The 19305-nt window shown below is 37.5% G+C and overlaps 2 protein-coding genes across 2 annotated transcripts in view; one reads left to right on the top strand and one right to left on the bottom strand.

Moving 5' to 3' along the window:
* The window catches only part of cyth4a (cytohesin 4a), a 97267-nt gene that overhangs the window by 10243 nt on the left and 67719 nt on the right, over positions 1-19305 (top strand). The gene's annotated exons all lie outside the window — the stretch shown is intronic.
* eif3d (eukaryotic translation initiation factor 3, subunit D) lies at positions 1050-10298 on the bottom strand. The gene is made up of 16 exons (XM_079629853.1): positions 10172-10298; positions 9226-9351; positions 9052-9097; positions 8799-8935; positions 8600-8685; positions 8447-8519; positions 5656-5777; positions 5431-5563; positions 5146-5293; positions 2795-2925; positions 2595-2680; positions 2097-2226; positions 1874-2016; positions 1578-1770; positions 1223-1316; positions 1050-1139 (listed from the first exon to the last, which is right to left on the bottom strand). The coding sequence occupies exons 2-16, from the start codon at positions 9346-9348 to the stop codon at positions 1126-1128; spliced, it is 1659 nt and encodes a 552-aa protein (XP_079485979.1). The 5' UTR covers positions 9349-9351; positions 10172-10298; the 3' UTR covers positions 1050-1125.

Raw genomic sequence — 19305 nt, 5'->3', positions numbered from 1 at the left:
GGTTTATACACTAGATTCTTTTTAAAGAAATTAATACTCTTATTTAGCAAGAACACATTAAATATATTTAAAATGACAGCATACTCTGAAGGGTAAATATTAGTATTTTAGATTTATATTTACTGCTGTGTGTTCTTATTTCTTTTATTGGTCTTGTTTTATATGGTGGTGTGTATTTTAAGTATGTCTACTACACTGCATCCAAATTGCCCACAAGTGATCTTAAAGTTAAACCTTGAAGATTTATATTTCAAATAAATGCTGTTCTTTCAAACTTTCTATTCATCATAGAATCCTGGAAAAATTCATCACAATTTTCACAAAAATATTAAGCAGTTTTCAATACCGATAATAAGTAAAGTTTCTTGAGCAGCAAATCATATTATAATGATTTCTAAAGGATCATGTGACACTGAAGACTGGAGTGATGATGCTGAAAATTCAGCTTTGCCATCACAGGAATAAATTGCACTTTAAACTAATTTGTTAAATTGTAACAATATTTCACAAAATTACTGTTCTTTCTTTCAAGAAAACTTAATTTTAAAAATTCAATACAGCAAGGTTCAAGGTTTAACTTTATTAAGATCTATGCCTTTACTATTTCTTATACCCCCCTTATCAATAAATATAGCATTTATTGTTTTTATGACTCGTCAATTTAAAACCATTAAGCATCAACAGTGTGGTTTTAGTTAATTTTAGGGCCAGAAACAAACCATTTAGCAGCTATATTTAATTACAGTGTTACCTGCAGAACTTAATGTCAGACCATTCATTTACATTTATGCATTTTACTTCATAGGCACTTCAAGGTATGTTTATTCCCTGGGAATCAAACCCATGGCCTCGGCATTAATAGCACCATGTTTTAACAAATAAGATTAAATGGCAAGATTTTTCAGAATCATTTCTTTAAAAAAAAAAAAAAGGCCATTTGGATTGCCCTAAAGCTCCAGAACCTAATCTATAATAATAATCAAACTTGCAAAGGCATCCCAAGCTGAGCACGCTCATTTTTAAACAGACAGACATCACCACAGTACATGAATATTCAACTATCTTTATTCAGCTCTTACAGCATTGAAACGCATAATGCTGGCAGCTGTGGTAGTTAATGACGCCTTAATTGTCTTCATCTGTTGGAAGAAATAAAAAAATGTTTAAGAAACAAAAGGTAACCGGATAAACATTGAAGTGACAAACAATCAGCTATCCTCACCCTCTTCATCTTCTTCCTCGTCCTCATCCTCCTCCTCTTCGTCTTCATCCGAGCTGAAGGTTCCATCAGGCAGGCTGTACACCCTAATTACTTGCTGTTAAGGAACACACAAAAAAAAGAGTTATGCATTCATAATAAAGTAGATTATGGCATAGAAATACTTTGAAGTTGCAAAGGTGATTCCTACAGGCACATCATTACAGCTCAAATGAACACCAGGTGTGTAAAACAGTACATTTAATTTCTACTCAAGATACGTTTATAACAAAGAATGTTTGATAGAAATTTGGAGCTTCTTGCTGTGCTTTAGGATGTCAAATATCTCGATTCTGCAATGCAACATCTTTCACTTCACCTTATTCGGGTCTTTGAGGATGAGGTATTTGCCCTCCTCCAGCTTGCGACAGATGTCGATCACACAGCGCAGGATGCCCCAAGCATTCTCCATGCTCAGGTTAATTTGGCTGGCAAACTCGTTGGGCTTGAACTGCTGTGTGCCAAGGACGACATGCCTAGAAGAGTCCTTGACATGATAACGGGAGACGTACCTAAAGAGAAAAGGACATGTATTGAGAAATCAGACAGGAAAAGACTCAATATAAGAAATCAAAATAACAACACATAATGTAGTGATGGTGGTATTGTACTCACCCTAATTTGAGGTACTCAGATCCTGCAAGAATAGCACAGCAGGTCCAACGGGCCAATTTGTAGCTGTTGTTCTTCAGCTCAGTGGCCAGGACCGCTCCCCTCTGGGAATCCAGTTTCTGTCTCCAGTCCACTCCATTGCAGTACTGTACAGAGCAAAGAATTATATCACCTGTATCTCTGAAATGGCCAAATGCAATTATCCATCTCTCTTTTTGTTTCTTACTCGGGAGTCCCACTCATTCAGGGTCTTGACATTGATGAAAGAGACTTCTCCGTTTGCTCCGGTCATCACTCCATCATGCTCACAGCGGACCATGAGGTCAATGTCATCCCCCAGCTTCCACCTCCGGTACCTAAGAGTCAGTCAGGCAAGGTCACTATTTTGTAATGTCCCTTATAATACATGTATTCTTCATTCTTAGGTTTTGCTCAAACAGCACTAAAATATGATTTGTTTTTTGACTCAAACACCATGAATATACTGTATCAAAAAAAGAGTGAACGAGTCAATTTTAAGAAAACAATTCAATGTTACTGATCAGAATGAAATACATTTCCAATCAAATCTGATTTAAATCCACATATGGAAATAAGAAAAAAAAGGGAAAAGTGTTTTGCTGCCTCACCTGTCTGAACAAAGACTTAAATAGTAAAAACTTTTTTTTAATAATAATAATATTACGCACTCACACACATTTTATTTGCAGAGGTCTGCACATACCTGTAGGCAACAGATGCCACCTCACTCTTCTCCGTGTCCTCCTCAACAAATGGGTTAGAATTGGGGAACTTGTACCTCTCTCCTCCCTGACATCAAAGCAACAAAAATGCATTCAATACAAATGTCTTTGTCTGAAACAGAATATGGATGTTAACGTATCATGTTAATGGCCGGTTTACTGTGGAAAAACACAAGCATACCATTCTAAGACACTGCTGGCTGAAGTTGTGGTTGATGTAGGTGGCCTCCATAGCCAGGTTTCGGGGGGAATTGAGGGAACTGCCCTCGTCCTGAGGCGGCTCATTCGCAGTCTCACTCACAGTAAGCAGGTCTACAAGGAAGAATGAGTTTAAGCTTTAAAACTTCACATTTATTACTGTATGCAGCAAAAACACAAATAACTATATCAGGGCTTAACAGTTTATTAACAATATTTTCAATGGCCCAACTGAAAAAAAAAAAATTTGCCATTTATAAAAATGTTGTTAAAAATAAAAAAATATTTTTTTTAATTTAATTTTAACAACATTTTGGTATGTTAGAGATAAATAATTGTTTCATTAAACGTTGAGTTAATACATTTTAAATAGTCTATTAAAAACACTAATTTCCAGGTTTTTTTTGTGCGTGTGCAGATTAACATATGCTGCAACCATATCAGTTATAATTTAAAAACATGAAGATGACATTAAGTGATTTATAAAATGTTTGTAATGATTGAGTCCAAAATCACCCACCCCTAGTCTTCGCACTATTTTCTCTACTGCGGTTACGCTCATCTGACGTTGCTGTACTGCACTGTCACGAAAGCTCACCGTTTGCATGCGTTTTCAAGCATTGCGGTTTAAAAACGAGTGATTTTAAACCGTTGAAGCACAATAAGCAGCGAAAGAGAACTCATTTCGCTATATGCGCACGCTGTTTCTGAGTGCTGTCTGAGAGACGCGAGCACATGAAGCCGCTGCTCACTGAGCGTAAGATTACTGAAGTTCTTTTTGCTGCCTAATTGGCCTTTAAAGGTTAAATACACATACTTATGTGTCTGTCAAACTGTCTGTCTTTGCAAGCATCCTCGTAAACAGTAATTTATGTCTTAAGTGAACGTATAAACAGTTGAAAAAGATAACGTATGTGAATTAGGGCCCGTTTACACCTGGTCACTTCATGCGTTTTCTCTGATCGCTATCAGATCATGAAAAGACCAGGTGTAAATGCCCTCAGAAATGCTTTCGAGCCAGATTGAAATCCAATCGTTTAAATCACTTCAGGAGGTGGTCTGAGATGCATTCCAGACAAAACTGAACAAGTGTAAATGCATCTGGTTGAAGTCAAATTTTACTCCTTCCAAAATGTTAAAAAAATTAATGTGTGAGAGTTATAGGTTATATGACATGTTATAGCCAGATATGACGGCGCTACTGCAACACGTCGCCGCAGATGAGCAGTATCTCCTCAGCAAGCCAATGCACAAACTAACGTAAATGAAACTAAGTTTGGTGTCATCGACGCTAAAAAACAATCATCTTCATTAAAAGTAGTGAGACTAAGTTATCTTACCAGTGCTGATGCTGCTCTCTCTCCTATTGCTGTCTTTGTTCTTGAAATTAGCTGATGATAAATAAAATGCAGCTCATATCTGTTGCTTTCGTTGACGTGAAATGAAGAATTGAGGATCGAACTTATATTTGTTTTGCGGAGACACATTTATGTGGCCATGTGTAAATGGAACCGTTTAAAAAAATCAGATAGCTACCTGATCAGTAAAAACGCATGAAGTGACCAGGTGCAAACAGGCCCTTAAAGCTGATTTATACATGCGTCGGACCTCAGTCTCAGCACTGTAGGCAACGTGTTGGTTTGAATTTATACCTCTGTGTCGTTGTCCACGTTGACGCGCAATTACTCATGCAGAGGGAGCATGTGAAACCCGAGGGAGGGGTTCTAGCAGACCAATCACAGCGCTTCCGTCTGCGCAGAATTGCCGCGTTGTTACATTTTTGGAGAGGTGCACGCCAGGGTACGCCGAAGGGTGTGCGCGCTAAACACAGCCTACGACGTAGCTACGGCGTAAGTTCGACGCAGAAGTATAAATTGGGCTTTAGTATATTGGATCCGTGCAGCTCTTAATGTGACCGCAGCCTAATAAACCTGCTACCGTCTGTCGTTAATAAAAACAACAAAAGAGAAAGTTTCACTTCTCTTGACTGAATCACTTTTGTAACTTTAATAATAAATGCACATTTAATTTACACTGAAGACTATGCACTGTTTTTGTCTATATATATTTGATTCTGATTTCTAGCGCTTGAAGTTTCAGGTAGGCCTATTTGTCTTTGTTCTATAGTAGTTTGTTTTCCTGAAAATTAATGCAATACTAGCTGGCACTCACACTGACCCTGGGGCAATCCTTATTGTTGAGCCCTGCATATCAAGACAAGTGCAAATTTATAATAATCCCTAGAGTTAAACCAGAATATGGCCAGAATCAAGACACTAACAGCCTTTTGACAGCCATTAAAATGAGCAGCACTCAACTGAAGCGCACGCTTACCAAAATCAGAGTTGTCTCTCTTGTCAAAAAAGAGCTTGTTGCCCACACGTTGAACGATAATATCCCAGGAGTTGACTGAGCGTGTGCAGCACATCAGAGTTGCCAGGATGGCATCGGTGGCAAACACATTGCCCTGGGTCTTTGCCAGCTGTGGATGAGTTGTGTTCAGAAAAAGCTCAATTAGCAATACCATTTATACTAGAAAAGACAGACATCAATAAAGTGGTCAGACACCAGCAGCAATGACAAACGAAAGTGGGCGAGTGTAAGTGTGCTTCGTAGTACCTTGCGGATCACAGGGTCATCAGTGGTGGTAACGGTGTGAAAGATCCTCTTGATGCTCTTGAGTGGTTTCTCATTGCGTGTGGTGATGCGATCGAATGCCTTGTCGTAGTACTCAAGAGCTCCACAGCACTCACTGAGAAAGAGAAGAATGAGAATGAAGGACTCCCTCAAGAGCAACAAACTTGTATGAAATCTCCATGGCATGAGTGATGTCAGAATGCTCACACGTCGATAGGGTCGGCCACATCCATGTATCTCATCTTCATGAGCCTGGGAAAGTCCATCTCTTCCTTCACCTCCCAGTCACTGCGCACCTCCACCGAGGAATCCCTGGGCTTGAGCTGGGCCTGAGGTGACGGTAGATGTTTAACGATATTCAGGCAATTGAGAAATAGAAGAGTGAAAAGAACTGATATGTTCCTACTAAGTTGATATTAAAACTCAATACTAAAAATGCCCATCTTGGTGGGGTATTAAATGCAAATACAGTCAGTTTGTTTTAAAGTCATGCTGAAATGGATGTAGTGGCAGAGGTTTTCTTCCGTATTGTGACGTGTGAAACGGATTATATATAAAAAAAAAATGTAGGGGACTTGTTTCTATCTATCGGTTGTTGATTGGATTTTGAGATGTGGATATTGCACACAAAAATGTATCAGCTTGAAGTCAATTGTGGAGCGGCAGAGTTTAAGCAGACTAAATGATTAGAGAAGTACCGTAAACATAACAGGAGGAGCCTGTAATTTCGAGTTGTGATATTTTGATTAAACATTAAAAGGGAGGGCTGCAGAAAAAAACGATACAGAATTATCGCAATATAATTTCCCTCAATTTCAATAAAAGTTTAATAAGTGTTTAATATAATGTTCATGCACTTTGCAAATAATAATACACATGCGTGTTGCAGACTGTCACACTGGTGCCAATACCAATTTGCCTAACTGATAAGCGCTGCCATTTCTGTTGCATATGAGAACATTAAAATGGCAAACGCACCAAAAGTGGAAAAAAACAGAGCTGCTCGTTTGAACTACAACACACGAGCCATTTATCAGCTCTGCTCAAAACACACCACAGCATGAGTTAAGAGCAAATGAGTAAAGCAAAAAGAGTTATGCAGAGTTCTCACATAAAAAACACATTTAAATGCCTCGTGATTTAAACTAGTTTAAAGCCAGATAAAACAGCACTGACATTCTCAACAACACTGACATGGAAAACAAGAGAAACATTGTGCCGCAACGATACAGTCAGGCTTTTCAATCCACAAATCATTTAACATGGATTTACTGTAGTAACAAACTGTAACCAGTAGAAATGTGATATATTCATATTACATTTTAGTATACTACAGGGCCGTTGAATGCTTAAATCTGATTGGTTGACGAACGTTCTACGGTGTGCAATTATTTTCAGGGAACCGCACGGCTAAAGTAGTTCCAGGAAGGTCTTGACCACATTACAGTTCCATATCACTTTGCGTAGTCAACTGTAATAACGGAAAATATGATACAATTCATAAGAAAAACCATGCAGCCCCATGCGCTCGATCTGCAATTTTCAATGTCTAACTTCAAAATCAATGGAAACATGCAGTTTAGTCCTATATATAATCAATAGAAAATTAAACTGATTATTTAAATAAATTGATAGTCCTGTTGCACGGGTTTTCGTAATTATTGCAGATAACATAACAAATAAATAATTATTGATAGGCCTATACTTGTTAAAAGGGCTTTGTGTTTCATTTATTAGTCTAGTCTACTGTCACTAATAGAAAAAAAAGAATGAACGAATTAATTAAAACAAATTGAATTAATAAATAAATAATAATATTGACGCACATGCTTCTCTCTCTCTCTCATATCATATCATTCACGCGTTTTCAGTGCATTCCGTCTGTTCACGGCGGTGTTTAAAATCTGCTGCATTCACAGTCAGAGAATGTTTCAAGTCGTTAAGTGTGTCCCCAGCATTAGTCTGCTATCAGCGGCTCAAACCTCCGTTACTAACTCTAAAATTACGTTTTGGAATTAGCAACGGAGCATGGGTTTAGATGCGCAAGGAATTAGTCCTACATACAAGAGCGTTTTAATGATAAAAACTTTACAAACGTCTTGAAATACATAATATAAGTAAGGAATAATTGACTCCAGGCCGTTGAATTATTAGAAAAATAATGCACACCCGAGGTGTAACGGCCACTCTGCTTCGTGTCGTGACTGCATTACCACCTCGGGTGTGCATTATTAATGACATTAATGTATTAATGGAATATCATTTTTTGTCATTAAGCTATAGCAGTTTTTGTGTATTTGTATTATCCTGAATTGTTGTTAACTTTTTAAAGATGTTACTGTTTTTGTTAATAAACAAATTTACATCTGTAATCTACTCAAGCTACTGTCACTCAACTCAAGCTACTGTCAAATGTGTATTTCTAAGAGACAAAATATCTAATATTCATTTGTGAAATGTTCACCTGTTTTGCAAGCGTTTTTCATGTTCTGACAGTAGTACAGTCAGAGGATAAAACCACAATTAACGGCCTGGTTTCTACAACTTTTACTCAGGAGCAAATAAACTGTCTTTAAACTGAAAAGATTTAACATCTATCATGATAATTATCGATATCGACTGATAAGAAATTTTTTATTGTGATAATTTTTTGGCCATATCACCCAGCCTTATTACGAGATCAAAAAGAAAGGAATGTACCTGGCTAAATTGTTCACAATAAGACCAATAACATGCATTTACAAAACAGAGATGCCATTTAATGTCAACTTTAAGTAAATGTAAAAAGACATGGATAAGATATTTCACTGAGGGTATTAATAAAAAGAAAAATGACTCATGAAATAAAAGATCATGGTAAAACATGATGGTAGTAATTATGGTAACGGAGTGCAAAAAACTAAGACAGAAACGAAACAAAATTAAAGTGGAGGTGAAATGCTGTGTGGCTGGAGATCAAAGAAAAGATGAAAAGCGATGAAAAGGATGCATTTGATACCTGAGACTTCTGATCCCACTTTTGCCGAACACCAAATTGCTTCTGAAATTTCTTCTGCAAGCGCATACGGTCCCTATTCAGAGAAAGATCAGGCTGAGTGTGTGTTGACTAGTTTTTTGAGTGTGGTTTTCCTACTGGGTAAGCAGAACTCACCTTTCCTTTTGCTTGGCGCTCTTAGGCAGGGTCTGCATGTTGAACTGAGTAAGGGTCCTGCGATCTTTGTCTCTCCGAAGATTCCTCTGTAGAACAGAAGCACAGAATAACAAAGACTTAGAAAAGAGAGTGCCATAGAGGATTGGAGAGAGGTTGGTGTAAGAGAGAAAAAACTTTAATGTTTAGAAAGCAGCTCTACCTGAGCGAATCGCATACGGTTTCGCTGATAGGCGGTCTTCTGAGTCTTGGCAGTATCCACCAACTGGAAGCTTGTTTCATCCTCCTCATGGAAATAAGCATACTGACTGCCGCCTCCAAACTGAGATGAGTATTTATCTACACAGAACAGAAGAAAAACAACTGATAAGTGACTTAAGCAAAAAAAGAAAGGTCATTTTACTCACATGTAGCAATTACAGAGGGTGAATAAAAAGGAATGTGCAAACACTCACTTGTGTATCTCTTATCCTGGTAAGTTGCACCAGTCCAGTCAGCCACCTTCATACAAAAATAATTGCAATTAACTCTTAGGGAATAAAATTAGTTTTGATAAATACAATTATGATAGTCCAAATTTCAGAACATAAAGTAATAAGGTTGGCCAGTGAATATTAACAAGAATTTACCTTTCCCAGCCTGTCTCCTTTACTGAAAGGCTGGTAGGGCATGTCTTTAAATTTGTCAGGAACAGCACAAGGACCCCATCCTGACGGATTGTCCTGGATAACAGGTGCATGAAACTTTGCCATTGCCTAAAAAAAAAAGTATAACTTAAGGCACCATTTAAGAACATTTCTAAATGTATCTACCAAATATGATCTCGCTTATATTTGAGAACTGTCTTAACACTAGAAATTACCAACATATTAGGCACTAAATTAATCATTTATGTAATGATATAATACTAACAAAGGATGGACAATACAGTCTACTTTTTAGCAATAATAACAGTAAAAAAAAAATGTCGGTGATGCCGGTTCCGGACTCATGACCTAAAGTCTGCTTCTCATTGGTGGGTGAGTATTCTTTTGACAGACGAACAAGAAACATCGAAATGCACTACGAAAATAATCTTATAGGTCAAAATCCTGCGGTTCATAATGGAACTATCAATTCTTTATTGTTTTGTCGCGAAAAATAGCTTCGAATGTTCATTATGATCATTGCTATGGCGCGCAGTTGCATCTCTAGGGCCGTAGTAGTGTACGACATCCTCCAGCATTTTACAAGCGGCCATGATGAGAAGCCTCCCCGCTAACTAAGTCATACATATGTAACGTTACCAATCCTTTTCCCTTTTGACGTAGTTTATTTTTGTAAAAAGCAGATGCTATTAATCTACGAAGATCGGTGACACGGTGTGAATAATGGGGTCTGAACGATAAACAGTAGCGAGGAAGGATTGAGCGCGTAAAAGCAGCTGAGCTGATAGATTTAGCAGTAGCGCACATGCTGCTATCCTTACATGAGAACTAAGTTAGCTGCTAACTGATCAACGATTTGCCGCGGCTTCAGTTTTCCGTTCCTGAATGAAATAATAAAGCGTCTGAGATAATTTCACGCAAAACCTACCTTTACTGGAGTACGAATTCGTATTGATTCAAGGATGCACGACTACTCACAGAAGTAATTCGGTGAGAGCCTGTGCCGTAAAGGAACGCGTCACTTCAATTTTACGACACAAACAAAATAAAAGTCCGCCTGGTTTGCGGATGTGGAATAAATAAAAGCTCACACTCTGAGCTGGGTGATTTGAAGAGGAACAATGATCTAGACTTGGCTTTCACATTACGTTTTAATTAAAATGGTTTATATTTTCACCTTGTGTGAATGTAAAAACTTTAGCCTGAAAGCACAAATCAGTTCACAATTTAAATAACTGACACTGTACATCACCCTTTTTATAATGTTTAATGGTCGAGGGCTTTACCCGGCTACAGGGTAAAGAACATTGAAGCTGATTTAAACATTAATTTGAAGAAATTTACAGCATTTGAAACCACGAGACATCACAAATGTTCATGTCCCCAGGTGTGTGTATCCCATTTTCATGATAACTACGACACTTTTATTTCTTAAAAATTTTCACATTGTTAGGAATATCAGTGAATTCTCTATAATTTCCAGATTTTTTCAATGACAAAATATTTCACAAAACCCCCTCAACTCCATTCATGTGCGTGTCAACCCGGCAGTGTTCTGCAAGTTGAGTTACCCGTAGTTGGCACGGTTTGAGGATATGTTTGAGCCAAGTTCCAGGACTCTCTCACTTTTAGAGACTTTATCACTTTTCTCACTTTATTAAGTTTATTATCCTGTTTCTTATGTACTGTAAAATTTGTCATCCTGACTATGAGGCCCATTGCATCAGAGACACTTCCTTCCCATAAACAAAGTGATAAAAAAGCTAAATACCAGGCTGAGTTTGCATCTCAGATCTCAGACTGTGCCAAGAGCTAGTGTGAAAAAATGCATGCATTCATAGGGAAGATACTCTGATCCAGAATAAGCAAACGCACGCATGAGAGCGATGTTGAGAGCTCTGTTGAGTACACTGTTCAGCGGATGGAGGCAGAATCAGGGTTGCTGGTTGTCTGACACAAACATAAAAAGATCCCATAGGACATGCTGAGATTTCAATATAAATTACGCTGTCTCTCTGTTCATTCAACATAAAATTATAATGAAGGCATTCATGTACAGAACTTGTCAGAGTTATAGATTGGTATTGTGTGAGTTAACAGCTTTGATGGGATACTTCCTGAGACATTCTGTATTAATTCCTTTGAGGAAACAGACTGAACTACAGATTTAGACTGATGTGATAAACTCATTAAACTAGAGAATGAGCCTTTTGATAATCACTATAGCACAGAAACAGTTTCTCTTTCCTGTAAGTGCCTTTCCAATGGGTTTAGTTAGATTAGGACCTCACTAATTCAGTTCCTTCCCTCATTAACCCAGATCAACCGGTGACGTGGTTCTGGGGCTCCCTGACGCCGTCCCCCCATGGCTTCCTGTACACATCTCGAAGAGCACCTGCTGAGTGCCTTCTCTCATCATCAAACTATTTTAGTGGTTCTCTGGTATTTTTACATCTGTTCTGTTTCATGTGGCTCGATAAATGAGGCATATTTACGCTCTTGGCCTCATTAGGAGGGATTGGGAGTCCATTTGATGTTTTAGGGAGCAGTTGCAGGCAGTGCTAATGAAAGGAATTGCTCTCTGGACTGAGCACCACTTTATTTAAGTTATGTGATGTTATATATTGATATGTGAAACTGAAAGTAGATCACATACAGCAGGGTCTGCAGTCACACAAGGAAAGCTATTACACCTTTAGCAAAAACAACACATTTGTGAGTGTTACCTTGATACTTACTGAGTGAGTGGGAACTGGGAAAGAATGTCAATGTTCATATTTTCATATTCTCTGTTATGTGCCAGCTTATGCCACACATGTGAAGCTCTTTGAAATCTTGAGCACTATAGATTTTGCAAGTGCGTTTTAATGTGAATTGCTGTGATTTGTTACTCATTTAGCTATACTAATTTTATCAGCATGCATAGCTTAGAAACAACAACAACAACAACAACAACAACAACAACCAATAAATACTCTAAGTGTTGTATAAAAGAGGAAACCTTTGACATTTGTACATCTATAACGTTATAATCTAAACGTATTTGTAGGCCTACTCTTACTCTTACTTCTTTTTCACTTGATTGTCAGTAAAGTTATAAAGTGAAGTCTACTGTATGGCCTTCAAATAAGTACAAATGTTTGAATGTGATTATGGAAAGAGCAAGAGTACATGATGAAACCACGATTTGATGGCAAACGCCTTTTAGAATAGTGACCATTCTAAAAGTGTAAATTATAAGAGACCTTGCTCACCAGACAATTTCAAATGAATGTGACAAAACACTGACAACTTTTTCTGGATAGTATTGCAATAAATCAGACATGACATTGCAAAAATAAGATAAATATTGGTTCACAAGATCAAATAGTTTTATTTTACCATCGTAAACTATCTAAAATAGAGTTTTTTTAGGTATTTAAATTAAGTCCATCTCCATTATACATACATGTCATATTCCATATTACAAGCATACTAACATAATAAAAACTGTTGGCATATAGAATCCGTTTTATCCGTTTTTATAAAGATAAATCAAAGCTGACAGCTGGTGAGGTGTGATTAGAGATTTGACCGATGAAGTCATCACTGTCCACAGTTGGCTGCAGGGGGATAATAGGTGCAAAGAACCAATCAGACATCAACTGATTAAGAGTAATGGAAGTGTCTTGAGCAGAGCCAGTGAGGAAAGGTCAACACAGGCACACAAACATTTACAAACCAGAATTAAAGTGTTTCTCTGGGTGTGTGTGTTTCAGGTATTCCCTATATTGTGGGGACAAAATGTCAAGGACATTTTTTGGTCCCCATGAGGTAAACAGCTTATAAACCAGGGTTCCTCAAATCCGGTCCTCGAAGGCCACTGCCCAGCAGAGTTTAGCTGAAACTCTGATCAAACTTGTGATTTAGTGATCCTGAAGATCTTGATTAGCTTGCTCAGGAGTGTTTGATCAGGGTTGGAGCTAAACTCTGCAGGGCAGTGGCCAATGTAATAATAAGTCCCGCCTCCTAAGTGAAAGAGCCAATCGATAATTGGTAAAGTTATTGGTCACTGCAGTTGCCGTTAGAAGCTCCGGTTACTATAGAAACAGTCACAGTTTCTGTGTTTCACAGTTTCCACAGTGGTCACGATTTGAGTGTTTAGAAACAAAAATTATGATACAGTTATTGCCAGATTTCATTGGTGATTTCAAATATGAAATTTAATCGTAAGCATGAGAACAACTTTGGAATTTGATGTTTGCTATTAGAAGTATACTTTGTACACTACCAGTGGACTTTGTATTTATGTGCAATTGTGCAATACAATTGTAATGTACAATGTACAATTGTGCCTGTTTTCAATGCCTGCAGTGTTGTTCTTAGAAGGCAGATTTGTGAGGAATTGATTTGTTAAATTCAGTAGACAATAATTCTCTGAATTAGGGACATATGTTTTCTTTATAAATCAATATTTTCAAACAATGTAAGTTTATAAGACAGTAGGACAATGTGAAAATGTATTTAATAGGCTACTCAATCAAAAGAGTAAACACAACTACAAGCCAGGTATAGAATACTTGATTATACTTTTAAATATTGGCCAAATATCCTAAGACTTCTCTGTCAGTATAAATGAAGTATACTTAAGTGTAATTTCAAGTACATTTCTGAGAAGACATACAAAGTAGACTGAAATGATACTTTCAAATTTTAGTTTAAAAGAAGTAATCTTTTAATTGTTTTGCACAGCCCCAGCCTTGAAACGTTTTTTTTTTTTTAACGTGATGGCTATTGGTTTCAAAATTTGTTGTGGGTGTATGGGATGGCCTGGAGGAGACTGTGAGATTTCTCAACGTGAAATTTTGTCTCAGTCCGGCAAGGCATATGATCACGTTCTTCTTTCCATCTTTCACTTTCTCAACTATTTTGATTCTTCAACCACCCACTTACCTGCCGCTCTAACAAATATATCGACACATGAAACTTTCTTTCTCCTTGTCTTTAGCTGGCAGCCTTTTGGTCTCTAAGCAACATGACTCACGTCTGCTGAGACTAGAGTGAAGTTGTCTAGTTGCAACGTATTTGGATTTTATATCTTTCTCTAACTTCCATTTCGGTGCACACGTACATTTTTATTATTTTTGTTTCTATTTATTCATGGTGTTAAATTGAAATTAAGCTTTTCAGAACAGCATCGGCAGACAATCAATGACTTTTGAGTTGAAATGAACAAACATTATGAGGGCGTATGTGGGGAGTCTCCTGAATCTCTGGAACGGCAGTGGAGACCCTCACCCTTCTGATGTACCTTCCCATAAGAGCCACTAAGCCTCTGCGGATCTAAAGAAGGACAAATCAATCAATCCTTGCAGCTCTAAGGTTGCAGTGGTCTGCAAATACTCAAGCTGCTGGGAGACAAGATACCTTGAGTGCTCTCTCAGTATGTGTTACTGAGAGGCAGCAAATTAGAGGTGGTGACATTTAATTAGGCTCTTTTGGTGGAGCGTCTTGCAGCACTCATGAAGGATTGCAATTAGGGTAGATGAGCTGTTTTACATCTTGGCCTGTCATTCATTCCCAGGTTGCCCACAGGTCGCACAGTATGCTGTACCTCGCTAAAAGCCAAGGCAGCTTCAGATACCACCTCTGACATGGTGAGGATTTATTAAAAATGTATCACTGTGTGATGAGAATAATGTTTAGAGTGAGAGGTAAACATATTTCTGCGTTTGGATACACGTTTCTGCACCCGTTTCACCAAAAGCGAGTCCCTAACTAAACAAATATAAATATATATTTGTGCAGAAATGTAGCATAAAGGCATAATTGGTGTAATTTGTCTCACAAAGAAAGATATCTAGGCTACACCTGCAAAGATAGAAGATAAATTAATATTAATGCAGCCTCAATTTTCAAAGTGTTTTTGAGGATCTGCCTAGTAGAAAAATCCAAATAACCTTTGAGATAACTGTGAAGAAAAAATTAGCATGCAGCTCAGATTGAGGAAACATCCTCTGTGGACTCGACATCCTGCAAGTATTACACCTGCTTTAGCATTAATGTAAGAATTTATACTTGATTGGAAAGAATAATTGAGTTGTTGGCTGCTCTCCAGTGTTCGAGGATTAAAATGATCAACAGCTGCTGTGTATTAAAGGCCTCCAGCTTTTCTTCCTGTAGCACACCTGTTCTTTCTTGTGTGTTTTGCTGCAGTCACACCCATCAACAGGACTATCTGTGGCACTAAATGCCATTTAATTTTGTGCAATATTCTTGGGAAGTGAGGAAGCGTGACACATTATGGCACCCAGACCAATGACTGAGGCACTGTTTACACTTTACAGGAAGCAAAATTTGCTTCTTTTTCCCCATCCGACTCAAATCAGGTCCATTTTTTTTTGTAGTCTGAATAGTGACAAAACTGGAATTTCCAACTTCACTATACATTGAAAAAAAAATACTATTTTTGATATAATGGGAAAACCTGCCAAAGTAGACTAAAGTGGACTATCAAAATATAGTGTTACCAAAATTATGCTGTTAGATAACAGATTTTTTAATGAAAAATTTACATTTAAAGGGCCACGTGTTAAGAGTGGGCCATTTTTGTCACATTTCTTACCCTGCAGATAATGCTGTTAGATGTCAACCGTCATGCTTGTGTTTAAACCCCTTAAACTCCACATAATACAGTTCAAAGCTTATACGAAAGCTTGACCTCCAGCTCTGCTGTTTTCCTGTTTCTTGAATCTTTATGTTGAATCTTTACTCCTCTGCTTTGTGTCTTTGTCCATCTTTCATGTAATGATACAGCTTCAGGAAGTGTGTTGGTTTCCAAGAATCCTACAAAGCGCTTCTTTTTTCATCTATTTCCCAACACTGGAGTAATAAACACCATTACACATAAGTAGGGGCTCAGGGAGTTTGTATGCATTTAATTGAAAGAGAAATTACTAGACCTTTCTTGCTGGCTGATGAAGCAGCCCACATTCTCAATTTCAGTGATATCCTCGCTATAATTGGCCAGTGAGTCACTCCACTGAAAAATGGCTGGATAGATTCATTAGGAAATGTGTTATAGGAACAATGTGATCTAAACAACCACACTATGGTCGACAACATAAATTATTTAAAAAAAACTTGCTTGTCTCTCCAGGACAGGGATTATTGAATGTTTTTAAAGATAATACTGTGGATGATATGAATATATTTCTCTGACACCTAATTCAACTAATCTGGGCCGGGTTTCCCGATAACGATGTATCTTAGCTCTTAAGAGCGCTTTCTACGTGCAAGGTTACGAACGCTCGCAGCAATTCCACGCGCGTTTCCCAAACATGCACTTAACATGAACGCGCGAGAACGCGCTCTACGTGCAACTTAAGAGTCGTTGTCCATTCGCAAAGTGCTGAAATATAACCTTATATGGATTCCTATTCTGAACGTTTAACCTAATAATCGTCATCTGTTGTGGATTAGCAATCAAGACAAGTCTATATAAAGCACCTACAGGCGGAGGTACAGACAAAATGGCTAAAAAAAGATTACATTTAAAGAGTGCCCTTACTTAACAGGAGGAAGATGAAGAGGACCACATGATGGCCAACCAAGAAATCGCCAATACATGGCTGGTTTTCGTGCACGTCACTGACAGATTTTTTTTTAATTCATCCATATTTTGCCCAGTCTTTGAAGCATATTTTCCACATTACTTCTTTTATATATTTTTTTGTTAATTAATTTAATTTAGGTTTCTATTTCTATATTTTTCTTCCCTTTTTAATTATTTCATTTATAAATTCATGTAAACAAAAAACGAGTATAATAAAGTGTACAATAAAGTACAATCAAAACATTATTATATTACGTTGCAGTGTGTTAAATCTAGATAAAAGTGTAATCTGCCGGTTGTCCTGCAGGTGACCTCATAAATCTGTCTTCTTACGATGCACTTGGGGATGTACGATTACTCCAGAGCACTCGTAGTTCTACGAAGATTTTCAAGTGCTACTTAAGCTACGATGCTTTTGGGAAACAGACCATAATATTAAGATCAGTCGTACGATCGTTTTTACGATCAACTTAGGCTTACGATGCTTTTGGGAAACGCAGCCCAGTTCATTTAGAGCATTAATGTCCTTAAATGGGATCAAGGCATTTAAAATGGGCTTTCACTGAGACATTGCTAAAAACAGCTTGACCGTGTCTCTGAGCCATATACACCGAACACCTATATAAACTTGTCAAGACTTAAAGGACAAGTTCGGTATTTTACACTTAAAGCCCTGTTTTCAGATAGTTTCTGATGAAATAGAACGGTTAAGATTGAAATTTGGACACATGCTGCTGGCCCGAGAACTACGATAAAACCTGCTGGAAAGCATCTTTTGCAGCGATTTTTGCATGAGCATATCACCCCTGACCACTCGGTGAGTTTCACGTCTTTGTAAACGAAAGTTTAATGCGACCACAGAAACCGAAAATTCTCCGGCCAGCAGCATGTGTCTAAATTTCAATCTTAACCGTTCTATTTCATCAGAAACGATCTGAAAACAGGGCTTTAAGTGTAAAATACCGAACTTGTCCTTTAACATCTACCAGACCTACAGATTTGCTTGGGGTGCTGCAACACTTATTACATATTTATTATTGGGTTTAAAAAAAGAAACAGCAAGACATTGACATTGATTGACTGCTTTTATTGCCTTATGACGAGAAGGACTATTGATCTCACTTTCTTCTTGCATCATTACTTCAGCTTTAAAAGCCCTGACTTTTCTTCAAAACAGTCCTTGGCTATAGCGTTGTGTAGTCACTGGCTAGTTCATGCTCAAACATCTCCCTCAAAAGAAAAGAAATACACACAAACAAGTGCACTATACACACAAACAAGTGCATACGTTATGTTCCACTCATGGTACTCAGTATGGTTTCTATTATGTCAAGCTAAATTTAGTTGCAAGTTATTTATTAAATAAAAAATGTCAGGTTCAATTGTGCCTGTTTTCAATGCCTGCAGTGTTGTTCTTAGAAGGCAGTTTTGTGAGGAATTGATTTGTTAAAGTTCTCTTTTTTTCTGATCAATGTCATAATTCTGATTTCTGAAAAATAAAATAAAAAAATCAAGCAGCTATGATTAAGAAGAAAACCTAGTATGTCTGGGCTTCTAGGCCAACAATAAGTATAATTTGAAGAAATAAAAACAAATAACAACATGAACAAAGAATACAAAGCACAGTCACAGAGACAAAATATTTATTTATATATAAATCTAGAATTTGGTACATTTCAGACTAACACACAGTGATTTACATGAAAGGACTCATTTAATCTTACACAAAATGCACCCTTCAGTGTTAGCAAAACAGTTTAAAAAGAACATTTTAGCTAGTACCCAAGTACGTGAACACAGACACATGTGTGTTGTTTGGCAAATTTTCGAAGGCAAAATTCAGTAATTTCAGTAGGAATCCATGTGATGGGGAATTTTGCATGAGGGCGATAGATTTTCGTGATGGTTCAAGCTAGTCAAGCAAAATTCACTGCGTTGACCAAGAGAAAGCTGCTTGGTTTGAAAGTGACTTCTGAGCTTTGATTCATACATTACTAAACAACTGACAATAGACAATGGACTTTTTTGCAGAAAAAAATATCTAATATGCACCTTAACAAACCTCAAGGGGGGCGATAGAGTTACATCCAGGTGTCGCTAACATTGAAATGGATGGGTTGGTTATTATTCTGGTGAGTGGTATAAACATACTAACTTTAATAGGATTTTTCCATTGGCTTTTGGATTATTGCAGAAAACAAGCTCTTTTGTGACCAACAAAAAATTACGATTCTTATATCTATTGTTCGGCATGATAATCTTAACAAGCGCACTTGTGCTTCAATGAATTTTGAAGCCTAAATACAATCGTAAGCTTAAAGGGATGGTTCGGAGTAATTTCAACCTAGGGTCCTTTGCACCATGACCTGGACATCGAGTTGGGAAAGTCCGTAAAAGTCCTGACAGTTTTCTTTGGTATATCCAAATTGTTTTGGCTCGAGGTCATTGTGCAAAGGACCCTTGAAATT

The sequence above is a fragment of the Phoxinus phoxinus genome (genome assembly GCF_949152265.1).
Source record: "Phoxinus phoxinus genome assembly, chromosome: 1".
In the NCBI taxonomy this organism is placed as follows: domain Eukaryota; kingdom Metazoa; phylum Chordata; class Actinopteri; order Cypriniformes; family Leuciscidae; genus Phoxinus; species Phoxinus phoxinus.
This window is presented reverse-complemented; position numbering and strand designations above follow the sequence as displayed.

Bases quoted from the DNA above. Each gene is read 5' to 3' on its own strand.
- eif3d (XM_079629853.1), bottom strand. From the start codon at position 9,348: ATGGCAAAGTTTCATGCACCTGTTATCCAGGACAATCCGTCAGGATGG. The intron at 8,936-9,051 runs GTGAGTGTTTGC...TGTTCTGTGTAG, and splicing joins CCAGGATAAGAGATACACAA to ATAAATACTCATCTCAGTTT. The intron at 1,317-1,577 runs GTGAAGTGAAAG...GTTCCTTAACAG, and splicing joins TCCTCAAAGACCCGAATAAG to CAAGTAATTAGGGTGTACAG.